Source organism: Drosophila bipectinata, chromosome 2L, assembly GCF_030179905.1.
Source record: "Drosophila bipectinata strain 14024-0381.07 chromosome 2L, DbipHiC1v2, whole genome shotgun sequence".
In the NCBI taxonomy this organism is placed as follows: Eukaryota; Metazoa; Arthropoda; class Insecta; order Diptera; family Drosophilidae; genus Drosophila; species Drosophila bipectinata.
The window spans coordinates 1,711,194-1,724,562 of NC_091736.1; the positions used below are offsets into that span (position 1 = coordinate 1,711,194).

The window sequence follows — 13,369 nt, forward strand, 5'->3', positions numbered from 1 at the left end:
AAGAACACGCAATTATTTGGACCACATGGTGAGTGTAAGCTCAGCCATGCAAGTACTATAGCATACATAGGGGGGCATCTTTTATCTGGCTAAAAGGATGAGGATTTCCTTGGTGTGTACGGGGAGGTGGTGATGATGTGGTTACGCCAAAGTTTGTTGTTCTATTCGATTCGTTTTGCGCCTCAGTATTATTTACGTTTCACTTGCTCAGTTATGGGATCGCCCAACGCCCAACGCCCTTGTCATCGTCATCGTCATAGTCATCCGCATCCTTACCTCCTGCCACCGCCATCATCTTCCTTAACGCTGTCAGCAGGATGATGTAGCACAATGTGAAGTCTTTGGAGTTGGGCCGAAGGAGCGTTCTTGTCATGTAACACGTAACGACATTTTGAATTAACGAAGCATGAGATTTGATTATATAAACTGCAACAAGACAGCCAACAATAATAGCAGAAGCAGCAGCAGCAACACAACCACCATAGCCACCACCACCACCACTACCACCAACAATGACAACGCAGCATGGACAGTCACAAATATGGATCCAGAAAACAGGCTCTGACGGATGCCAATGCAAACGCATAACTAGGAGCCCATTGTGTCCCCACCACCACCACTATGTTGTCATAGTTATGGCAATAATCATCATCGTCATCCCCGATTGTCGCTTGGATCTTCCGCTCCCTGCACTTGCAACATTTCGCTTTCCAGCAACTTGCACTCTACTCTCAAGGGCCTGTATGTATATATTATAGTATAGTTGTATTACGCCGATTATTAACATAATAATGGTGGAGGGGGTTGCCCTCAAGATTATTCTTTGGAAAATTACAAACCTTAAGCCGATTATAGAAACGCAACAAAATCAATTAGCGATTTAGTGGTTATAATCTAACAAAGATAATAGCTTTGTTTATAGAGCCAATAACTTGAAGTTTCAATACCTTTCAAGAATTTAAATTCAAACCTTAATAGTCCCACTTGGGGTAGTTTGAATACAATATTATTAAATGCCTCCGCAATTAGAACTACTTCATCAATCTTACTTTAATTGGTGTTATGGTGCTAGCGTAATGAGCCATAATTAGGATTTACTTGGCCCACATGAACACGAACGAAGGTGATTCAAGCCCGAGAACATCCGATTTTAGATGATTTGTGCTCATGAATGTAAACATTGAAGACACCATTTCGACAACCTTGCTCAAACCACTGGCATTGTACCTTGCCGCTTGGTTGCCTTTGGTTTCGTTTTTTAGCGCCAGCTAATTTCACAATCTTTATACTAATTTCTTGGCTTAGTTTCGGTTGCTAGCTCCAAACCATTTTATTCTGTTCTGTATTCTCTGTGGACCCTAAAGAAGAAAACCCCATTTTCAGGGGATCCCTTTACGAAAAATGGACAAAAAATCTAAAAAATATTTTGTCTCAGGATTTTGATGGAGAATGATGCGAAATCGATCTAGAAATCGTTTAGGATATTCCGCTTAATAATCGGATGAGAATTGGGGAAGATATAGCCATAACTGTGGGCCCTATAGGGGGAAACCTCATTTTCAGGGAACCCATCACGAAAAATGGACGAAAAATCTAAAAAATATTTTGTCTCAGGATTTTGATGCAGAATGGTGGAGAATCGATCCAGAAAACGTTTAAGGTACTCCGCTTGAGAATCGGATGAGAATTGCAGAAGATATAGCCATCACTGTGGGCCCTATAGGGGGAAACCTTATTTTCAAGGGATCCTATCACAAAAAATGGACAAAAAATCTAAAAAAAAAATATTTTGTCTCAGGATTTTGATGCAGAATGGTGGAGAATCGGCATAGAAATCGATTAAGGTACTCCGCTTGAGAATCGGATGAGAATTGCGGAAGATATAGCCATCACTGTGGGCTGTAAAAGGGACTATACCCCATAGATGCCATATAAATTAACTATCGGGAGTGACGCTACTTTTGTGTTTTTGAAGATAGAAACTTGGGACTTTTTTTTTAAGTTTTGTATTCTAACAAATTGGTTTTATGATAAAATTATAATACGAATCGGCCAACTATATCCGATGTTTGCGATATTATCTGGTTTTAACTGCAAGGGTTTATCAACTTTAGGGAGGGAAGTTAGCTTTCCTTGTTTTGTTCTTCGTTTGTACTACAGTAAATAAATAATCACCAATAATATAGAATATACTAGTAGTAAATGAATATATATTTGAGTATATATTAATATATGTATATTCTGAACTCCGAACTTAGATTAAATATTCTTAAAATCCGACAACAATCTACCGGATGTGACTTTTAATGCGACAGACCTCAGTGATACCCTTGCGAATGGCCGATCCGGTTCTTATCATAAAAGCTTGGGTGGAGAGACTTTTCGTTGTTAGACAAGCGCGGCTTATTTTTCATTCAAACGTTATCCGGAGACCTGGAAGCACGCAATGGATCCGCGAAATTTAGTAGTGATACTATCCGTTTTAGTCCTGAGTGACTTAATTGTTGGCGATAAAGAGTGTACTGAAAATAGTCTACCAACCAATGTTGTTGAGGTGGTGGAGTGCAGTGGGACTTGTTTTGAAGTAGTGAAGCCTATTCTAAGTTACTTTCGAGAAATAAAAATGGCTGCCGATAAAAGCCATGAATATAAAAACCAGATTATAGAATTGCTAAAAAATGTTGAAATAAAAGATCAGCTAATAAACACATTAAACGAGACGATTAAAATTAAAGATGAACAAATACAAACATTGAACGCTTTAATCAAAAGCAAAGATGATCAAAAAGGAACATTAAACGCTCTTATCAGAAGCAATGAAGCTCTAATCAGAAGCAACGAAGCCCTTACAAAAGCAAAAAGTGAAAGTGAAGAGCTGATAAGCTTCAAAAATAATGTAATAAGCGAAAGAAATAGTGAAATTAATATTAAAGACAACCTTATGATTTCATTAAAAAAACAAATAGAGGAAAAACATGAAGAACTAAAAAAACATCGTGAAGACAAAGCCGAAGATAATAAAAAATTACAAAGTTGTTTGGAAAATGTTATTAAAAACAATCATACTTTGAATGAAAAAGAAAACGAAATCCAGCAAAACAAAGAAGAGATTCAACGAAAGGACGAACTACTTAGAAAAAAAGATCAAGAAATCCAGGAGAAGACTGATCAGGCAATCAGCAAGGACGCCCAAAATAGGAACCTTACTCGTGAAATAAATGTTATATCCCAAAACTTAACTGAAACTAATGAAAAGCTATGCAAATGTGTTGAAATAAACTCCTGTACCACCGCCGTCAAAGGTATATACCATATTAAGCTTCCTGGAATAAGTGCATTTAAGGCTCCTTGTAATGGCTCTGGATGGACGGTGATTCAACGACGAATGGATGGAAGCGTGGATTTTAATCGGAATTGGACTGAATACAGAGATGGATTCGGCAATTTGACTGGAGAATTCTTCATCGGCCTTGAGAAGTTGCACCAAATAACGCAGTCCAGACAGTATGAACTTCTCATCAGTCTAGGAAAAGTCAATGGGTCCAGAGATTTTGTCAAGTATGATAACTTCAAGATTGGCAGTGAGAAGAATTCTTATCCATTGGAATCGGTTGGAAATCACACAGGAAAGGCAGGCGATTCATTCAAAAAGTACCATATGAACATGAAATTCACAACATATGATAGGGATAATGACTTAGGGGGTGGAGATTGCGGTAAAACGCATGGTGGTGGTTGGTGGTTTAATAAATGTGGATATAGGTATACCGTTACAAAAAAACACCTTTTTTTTCCTTTTAAAATATTAAGCTACATTCTTCAATTTACAGCTCCCTAAACGGAAGGTTCTACAAAGATGGAAAAATGAAAGATAATATGTACGGAATATTATGGGGCAGTTGGCAGGGTTACGACTATAACGTTTCACTGACATTTGTCGAAATGATGATAAGACCCAAACCCTTATAAGAAGATGTCGGAATATGGAATTTTGGAGCTCTCGTCGCAATAAAAGGCAAGCCAATTGTAAAAGTCTCTATAACTTTTCTTAAACAATCTCAAATTTCAGGAATATTTATAGGATCGAAAAGGTCAACTTGTTACCTTGAACTTGCCTTCAAAAAAAGGCTAATTTTCTTTTTAACGTTGTTTTGTCGAAGTTGGCATTTTAATGGCTGCTGATTGTCAATAAACACAATATAAATAAATATATTTTTTTCGCTTTTCAATGCCAAATTACAGAACCTTTCTGCCTATTGTATTCCTATTCCTAAATTATGGTCGCATGATGACATTTTTGGCTTTCCCAATTCGGGGAAGAACTTTTTATGGCTTTTATGGGCCAACAATTTCGTAAATTGTCTTTTGTTTCGACTGCTTTTTTCGGTTCATGTTTTTAAGATGGCCACATTATGTTTTGTCTTTAAAGAATTCTATGAAAAGAAGCCCAAAATTAATATTTAATGGTTTAGGTTTCATACTAATTATTAGCTTAAAATAAAATCAAATTTTGTATTCCTCTAATGTCATTGCGTGCACAATGCGAATGTAAAACTAAAATACAACTTTGTTTAACTTCACGCCCATTTTGTTAATTATAAAACACGATTTAAAGCGCTCTGCTTACTAATGAGAAATGTGAACTGAAACTCGGCCGTGCCATAATCAGGCTGGCTGCCTGGATGGTTCTGGCTCCTCTTATTTTCGCTGCAGCTAAATTAATTGCATACAAATTATTTAACAGTAATAAACATAATAAAGCAGGCGTGGGCGGTGGAGTTGGTTGAGTGGGCGGATTCGGCGCCACTTGTAATGCCAATGGCAACGACCAGGCCAGCAAAAATGCATAATGAGCATTAAAATGCTTCGGGTAAACCCATGAAAGCAAAATGAAACTGCAATGGCACTGCCACGGCTATACTTCCTCTCGAGGTGTGCGTGCGTTTGTTTGCCTGTATCTACGGGTTAGGCATGGCATCCATACTCTATACAAACATATATCCGGAATTATACAAAAAGCCACATACATATATCTTACACTAGCCAAGGTAGGAAAAAAAAAAAAAAAACTCCTTTTGGTCGGGGCAACATTTTTCCCTGCTACTCACGTTCTATTTGCTTAAAATTCTAAACGAATCCTTTTCATTAGCAAAGCAAATGGGGGTAACAGAATCTAATCCCCACGAACTTTAGATGCTCTAATTCGAAATTTTAAATAGAGGAATTCTTTAGGAATTGCTAGCTTTTATTTAAGGATATTTTAGAGCTTAAAGTTTGTAGGACTAATTGTATAGGCAAGTGGCGCCATGGAAATTCTGGTCTAAAAAATTCTGGTACATAAAAAATGCCCAGGCAAAGGGAGTGAGTATGAAATAAAATGCAATTGCACTTTACACAAAAGTTCAACGCATTCAGTGAGCTATCCACCATTAACCCAATCCTCTGTGGGAGACTCGCCCACTCGCCCAGTCACTTTCCATCCATTTCCCCTCACCCCCGCCTCATCTACTCTTTTTGGCCCTCTGGAATAAGTCTATATGTAGTGTATCTGTATGTAGTATTGCAAATGCAAATGCAAACTCGAAATCAAAGAGCAAACGGCAAACGGGCAGCAAACTCACAACTCAATGACGGAAGTTTGCATTCTCGCAACGAATTCATAATCATACTGAATCCTCCCTGCCCCAGCCCCAGCCCACGACCCACATCCAACCCACCAGACCCACCCAACACATAGCCCACAAACATATCTAAGCCTAGAAAGGGAGGGAGCCCGAGGATTGGATAGCAGCTGTAAGCAGACTTTATCCTTTTTGATTTGCAGCCATGGAAAAATCGGCCATGTTTTTCGTCCATTCCCGGAAAGTAAATATTATTTCGTTTCCAGGATACACAAATATAAAGGCTTAGGTATTCTAATGTTTCTATTTTTTATTCCAAATTATATAGAATTTTCCATAGCCCGCTCCACTTAGTAGATATTATAATCATATTATGTTTACAAAATACTTTATTTATTTCGTTAGATTATTATTTTAATTGAGAAACCCTGAAAGCATGGGAAGTTGCAATTATCCTTTGAGCAAAGGATAACCACACAGGCAACATGAAAGCCATTGGGGAAGGTCACGTAAGATGAGGAGGCGGTTGGCGCAAAGGATCTCCCGACTGCTGCAAACAGGTGCATGTGGGGACAAGAGATTTCTGCATAATTTACAGCACCTGCGCCTGCTAACCATTTTCCATCATTACGTGCCAAATGCAACATTTAATTTTAAATTATAAAGGAAAACATTAAACGCAGTGGGGGGATGGTTGGCTGCTGCTGGCTGGGGGAGTGAAACACAAAAGCGATTATTTATGTGGCCATCCGAGGAGGAGCCGAGTACTTAGCATTCAGCGACCATGGCTAGGTACAAGTCCAAACATTTAGGGGGAAAAAAAGAAAGAATCCAGTCATCCTCGTCCACTGTTGTCCCTGACTCGTGTCTGATAATAAAGGCAAACTTTACCTGGAGCACGGAGACGGAAAGAGACGGGAAAGGACGAGTCCTTTTTATGAAGTATGTATATTTGGGCACTCACCTGTAAAGAGAAGAGACGAAAAATAAACATTACAATATATTTGATTATGGTTTATTATGCCTTTGTCTGGTCTGGGCCAGGAACGGTCGATTTAACGTAAAATAAATTAATAAAATGGCCAAAGCAAGGGCTTTAAACGGTTGGGGATTATCTTAAAGGTAGGTAGGCACTATAATATTGTAATATGACACATCAATATAAGATATTACTTTCTAAATCTCATACATGTGACACTTGTCTCACCTCAAGTGCTAAAATTTCTCACCTCATCGACTTTCTTCCGATTTTACCTTTAATTTCCCACACAGACTGTTCTCAATTTTGCAAAAACACAAAAAAATATCTTTGCAAGTCTGGTAATAGATGCGTGGGGAGGCAAACAACTTACTTGAGCATCTGTGTTTTACATTTTTTAATGGCATTTTATCAAATGCAATTAATCGTAATTGCTCGTTTATCCATACAGCCCACATATGGTATGGCGGAGGCAGTTGGAAATAAAAGAAAAAGAAAGTAAAGTACACACACATCACACGCCCCCTTCAGCGTTTACTTCAAGTGCCCCGGCGGAAGACATATACCCACACACGAGGAGAAGAACAAGGGAGTCAGTCGACTCTCGGCACATTAACATTTTAGAATTTCTTTCTTGGCAACGTGACAAATGTGGACACAAAAAAAAAAAACATAAAACAGAAACATACAAAATTACACTTAAATGGGTGAGGAAAAAAAATAAAATAAAACAGGGGGAAGTGGCAGGCGGTTGAAGAGACCATGCCTCGAACACATACATCAAATTACACATGAAAAGTAAAAAAAAAAATTGTTGCATCTCCCAGGCACCCATCCAGCCCACCTCTCCACCTTGCCACATCCTCGCCGAGTGTAGTAGAATGCTTTATGAGGTCAATTACCTGTCATTTGCATGACGGGTTGGGTCGGGCCTGGCCGGGTCTGGCCGGAAGGGGAAGATTCCACCGAGAGTGTGGTGGATATGGATATGCAAATGGAAGGTTGGATTTGGGTGTCAGTTTCCACTGGATGGTTTGATGGCTACCCCCCAACCTCTGGCAATTTGCATCTGAACTTTAAGCGAAGGTCATCGGTCTTATGCCTCTTTTGCTCTCGTTTTATTTTACTTTTGATTTCGTTTTTCCTCGTTGTGCACTTTTTTAATTCTCTTTCGACTGCGACTTTTTGCAGGCAATGTTGCCACTGGTACTGGTACTGTTACTGGTCAGGCAATGAACTCGATTAATTAGGGGCATTGACATATAGTATGTTTGCCCTCTGCTCTGTCCACTGCAAACACAGCTCGATCTCGGGTCAAATGTCAAGTTTGCAATTGATGGCAATTCTCAAATTGATTTAAGCGCAAGCTTGAGAGAACGTCATTCCCATTCGCAAGTTGATTATTCTGGGTTCTAAGTTTCTAGTTATATGATGTAATTCTGGGGAAAAAATATGTATTTATCAGTAACCCTTATAAAAATAGCAAGAAACCTAAAAGTCTTTTCTATAGTAAGTGCCAAATAAGGAGTCACTGATAGGAATACACAAGAAGGCAAAGTATTACTCATTTCCTCAAAATGATTAGCCTAGTAAGTAGGGCGTATGGTGGCTTAGGAATGACTTATCATGATGGGATTGGAGTGGGATGGGAGTCCAAGCTCATGAGTAATATTATAATAATTAAATTATTAACCTTTATTAGCTTTGATATGAAACCTTTTTTAATATATTCATTTCAAAAGAAGCTGTTGATAAGAGTCAAGCCATAAACAAATATCTATGTACACATCTCCATAAGACCCTCAAAGTACAACTGTGTGCACTTCAACTGTCCAAAATGACATCACAGATAGGAAACTCAAAATATAATGGACAAAACAGCCAAAACTAATAAAAGTGGAAAACACACACGATCCTAACTGCAGAAAGGATCCAAAACAAAGGACTCTAGCAATAAAATCAAATAAAAATGCTAGGGTAAGGGTAAGGGTCCTACTATACTAGCACCGAGAGCCAAGAATGCGGAATTATCTTTTGAAATGAGGACTCCACAGAGGGACAGCAGCAGCTGGGCAAACGGCCATGGAACTGAAAGCTCAGTTGGAGAATTTTGGGATGCACGTAGCAAAGCCCATCAAGTTAAACCCCAGCCGCTGGACTAACCCCATTCAGGCCCCCCAACCTTTATATCCGAGGGGTTGGTTGCAAGAGGAGCACCAGCTGCAGCAGCATGGGGATTTGGATTTTGGTTCGCCGTTGCATTAACATGTTGAGCAGGTTGCTGTGGCCATAGCGGAAGTCCATATCTGAGTGTGCACGGTGGTTCAAAAGGATATAGATATATTCTATATAAATATATATATTTATTTATAAAAAAAACTTAAAAATTAAATATACTCTTGGGTCTTTTAATTTGCTAAAGTTAAAGATTTAATACATTTGTTGTCTAAAAGTCAAATATTATCTGCTCCACGGTGGACAATGGACGCAGGAATCGGTGGCATGGTTGAAGGGGTGCAAATGACTCCCTGGGATGGACCTGCTCGCTAATGCACACGCACAATGGACGTGCAGCAGAGCACATTGCAGTTGCACATTGGCGTTGCAGTTGCTGCTACGCCAGTTAATGAAATGCGGCATTCAACAGCCGACAAGACGTCGCCATTTTGTGCGTGTGTCCCCCAGTGTGTCCCCCAGCTGCAGGATGGCTGCAGAATTGCATTCGGTTATGGGCACGTGTAGGGACAGCCATCACGCGTATGCCAATCAATGGCAGGACTGACCCATTGGGGGCGGTGGGTGTTGTTGCGGTTCCAGGATATGGGGTACCCAGCGCCAAGGCACCCAGGCACCGTGCCGATGGATGAACAACGGCGTTAACTAGTATACATACGGCATTGGCAAGTCAGTGAAGTCAAACCGTAGTCATCATTGTCAGCAGCAAAGTCATTCCCCCGCATCCAAGCTGCAACTTGCGGGGCTTACCTTTAATTACCAGGTGGATGTAACACTCGGTTTAATGCTCACAGCTGTCCAAGTCACGTAGCCACGGAAACAGGACATTTTGGGGGGTCTAGATGGGGGGCAGGAGACCCTAGCTTACAACCCCTAGCTTAGCTATGTCCTTGATTGAAATATTATTATAAGAACAATATCCCCAGTTGAAAATCTTTCTCTGGCCATAAATAAATGCAACTTTCACTTTCCATTATACTCCTTTTGTTGGTTTTTACAATGGTGACCATTATGCAGGCAGTGGTCTTTTGTGTTTGAACTTTTTTTGTGGCACGTTTAACAAAAAATAATTATAATAATTGCATTTTGCCAGCACATGATGGCCAAATTACTCGTACCACGGCTGCCAAGTGTCGAGGCGTGTGGTGTCGGGATGGAGCACATGTGCTGCTATTTTAAATCCACACAGATGCGTATTTTGGATCCCAAATAGTTGTAGAGCCGGAGGTGTAGAGCGGGAAACGGAAATGAGTTACGCCTCGCGAGCACGTTGAGTTATGAAAATTATAAACAAATTAGCTGCTCTCGGTCTGGATTATGCGGTGTGGCATTGTTGGCCTTGCATAAATTAGTAGCATCAAGTGCGCCAAGTTCGCAACACTTCAAAGTTCTATAGCCACCCAAACTAGCTTACAACCACCCACCATCCCACAACCTAATTTGTAATCTGTGCTAAATCTGCTTGTAATATGTTTAAAATAATTGGAGCGATGGGCATTAACGGTGGCAGCAAAGCGTTATAATAGGGCTTATTAGGGTTAGCGAACAGGGAGCCGAGCTCGACATGACGGCAGATTAGCATAACAAAAGTAAATGACGACTGCCAACAAAATGTGTCAATTGTGCAACACGACAGTGTGGCAGGTTGCCTTTAAATTCCCAAAAGAAAATAATTTCACTCATAAATCAAAATATAATTAATATTTTTTTTATAGAAAACTATAATCTAGATATGTATTGTTTGGCAAATAACATGAATAATCTGACTATATTTCTTCACATCCCACACCAGCCGCAAACCATTTCCGATTCATTAGGCATTCAACAAATGTGCGGCGAGAAAAACACTGTGATATATTTCAACAGCTTAAAGAGAGTGTCGTTCTAGCCCTGGTCCCTCGAATTTATGAATTTCATGCGTGTTTATCAGGAAAACATGCCGCTGGGCTTGGCTCTGAGTCGGCTCCCGATGGGAAAAGGCAGCCGAACAGTAGCCGCAATCCCCCAGAGCTAGCTCAGAAACACAAAAGCTCAATGGACATGTACTAGCGCTGTTGAGATAACACACAGCCATCCAGCCAGGCACTCACATAGATACGAATACAAATGAAATGCGACATGTACATGGAAAACAAATGATATTCTCAAAACAGTAGTTGAAGCTCAACGCAAAAGCGAAACGCAACGAAACTAAACCAAACGAGGCGTGAAAATCGCCAACAAATCATAAAAAAAAGAAAAGCGCAACAAGAAAAGTCTGTGTGCAGAACACACACACACACACTCTGGCATGTATATGCAAATCAAAAAGGTCCTGCAAAAAGGACCCTCGGTGCTTCTCGTGTGAAGACAAGGGCCGGAAGGATGTGAGGCATCAGACGGGAAGCAGAGGTTGCCCCATGTCAGCGAAAGGAGGTGGACCTAGGACGACAGGATGCTAGTGCTTCAGCTGAACCTGAACCACTGCAGGGCGGCTCAAGATGTGCTGTCGCAGACTGCGAGGGAGACGAAGACGGACATAGCGCTCCTAAGCGAGCCCCATAGGACTGGCTCAGACAACCGCTGGGCAGTGGACCTATCGGGGAAGGCTGCCATCTGGAGCTGCGGCGCAACCGGCGCGACAATGCACTCAGTGCACAGTGCGGAGGGATTCGTAAGGGCTCGGATAGGTGGGGCATGGCTTTACAGCTGCTACATGGCACCTAGCCTAACCACCAGTGAGTTCGAGCGCATGATGGACTGCCTGGGAAAAGATATCAGAGGCCGCTCTGACGTCCTGGTAGCAGGGGACTTCAACGCGTGGGCTCAGGACTGGGGCTGCCCGAGGACGAATGCGAGAGGGAGAGTGGTAAGAGAAACCTTCGCATCACTCGATCTCGTATTGCTGAACGAAGGAAACCAGCACACCTTCAGCAGAGCCGGAGCAGGATCCATCATTGACCTGACGTTCGCGAGCCCCTCGCTAGCGGCGGGCGCTGACTGGAGGATAAGCGGGAGCTTTACGGCCAGCGACCACGAAGCAATATTGTGCTCAATTGGCAGCCCTCAAGAACGACCGAGGGAACCGAACAGAGGGAACCAAGGCTACAGAGTCGGTACGCTCCAGGCTAGGAACTTCACCGAGGCAGCACGTGACATCGGCAACGTCCCGCCAAGCGGAGCCAACGAAATGGCTGACACCCTTGCAGCTAAGCTTGAGGCAGCGTGCATGGCGAGCATGCAGCGGAGAAGCCGCTACCGCAGAAACCACGCTCCTGTTTACTGGTGGAGCGAGGAGATTGGCTCCATCCGAGCTGAGTGCATGAGAGCAAGGAGGCTTATGCAGCGAGCGAGAGGCAGCGACGCCTTTGAGGAGCGGCACCAAGCCTTCAAGGACAGGCGCAAAGCATTGAAGGTGGCCATCCGAGACAGTAAAAGGAGATGCTTCCTGGAGTTGTGTGACTCGGCGGATGAAAATCCATGGGGCAACGCGTACCGGATAGTGGTGAAGAGGCTGCGCGCAGGAGGTCAGTCCCCCACTGACCCGATCGTACTAAGGTCCATAGTGCAAGCGCTGTTCCCAGCCGGCAACCAAGTCACCCAGCTTCCCACCCCCCCAGCAGACAACGAAATGGCGGAGGAGGTAACGGAAGAGGAAGTCCTGGCCATAGGGAGAGGCCTGGCCCCCAACAAAGCACCCGGCCCGGACTCGGTTCCTAACCGAGCCCTGAAACTGGCTCTGGCACTGCAGCCGGGAAGTTTTGCGGAGCTGTTCAACAGATGCATCCGCGAAGGCACCCTTCCCACCAGGTGGAAGGTGCAGAAGCTCCTGCTGCTACAAAAACCAGGGAAACCAAGGGAGGAGGCGTCGTCCTATAGGCCAATCTGCCTGCTGGACACAACGGGCAAGGTTTTCGAGAGGGTGATCGCTTCGAGGCTCGAAGCCGCAATAGAGGAGGCGGGAGGGCTGTCGCCAAAGCAGTACGGGTTCCGGAAGGGAAGGTCCACAGTGGATGCCATAGCAGCGGTGGTTGGAATTGCTCGAAACGCAATAGCAGGAACTAGGTGGAAGGGTGGCTCCAAGCAATACTGCCTAATAGTCACCCTGGACATCAGGAACGCGTTCAACACGGCGGACTGGAGCAATACCCTGGCAGCCCTAAGGCGGTTCAACGTCCCCAATTCTATAATGAACGTTGTCAGCAGCTACTTCAGCTGCAGGGTCCTACTTGTCGACACGGACATGGGCACGGAGACCTACGGCGTCACGGCAGGTGTGCCCCAAGGATCGGTCCTGGGACCGCTGCTGTGGAACGCCATGTATGACGGGATCCTGAGACTGCAGCTCCCAGCGGGATGCGACGTCGTCGGCTTCGCAGACGACGTAGCGTTGGTAGTTGTGGCCAAACATAAGGAGGAAGCGGTGAGAGCGGCGAACAAGGCGATTGAATCAATGGAACAGTGGCTCCAAAATGCGGGACTAAGCCTAGCCCCACAAAAGACGGAAGCGGTGCTGGTCAGCAGCCGCAAGGTTCTAGAAACGGCGACGATTCAG

The 13,369-nt window shown here is 43.0% G+C and overlaps 1 protein-coding gene and 1 long non-coding RNA gene across 6 annotated transcripts in view; one reads left to right on the plus strand and one right to left on the minus strand.

Annotated features, from left to right (window-relative positions):
* Positions 1-13,369, minus strand: part of kuz (zinc-dependent metalloprotease kuz) — an 84,714-nt gene that overhangs the window by 50,882 nt on the left and 20,463 nt on the right. For 3 of the 5 annotated variants that reach the window (XM_070277256.1, XM_070277257.1, XM_043213281.2), the window contains exon 1: positions 6,513-6,630. The exons of the other annotated variants lie outside the window; for them this stretch is intronic. In XM_070277256.1, coding sequence (XP_070133357.1) covers positions 6,513-6,615 — 103 coding nt within the window. In that variant the 5' untranslated portion in view covers positions 6,616-6,630. Of the gene's footprint in view, positions 1-6,512; positions 6,631-13,369 lie in introns of those variants that run through there. 5 annotated transcript variants of the gene reach the window in all.
* Positions 3,351-4,206, plus strand: LOC138925809 (uncharacterized). The gene is made up of 3 exons (XR_011442030.1): positions 3,351-3,762; positions 3,831-4,015; positions 4,082-4,206. It is a non-coding gene; the product is annotated as an uncharacterized lncRNA (long non-coding RNA).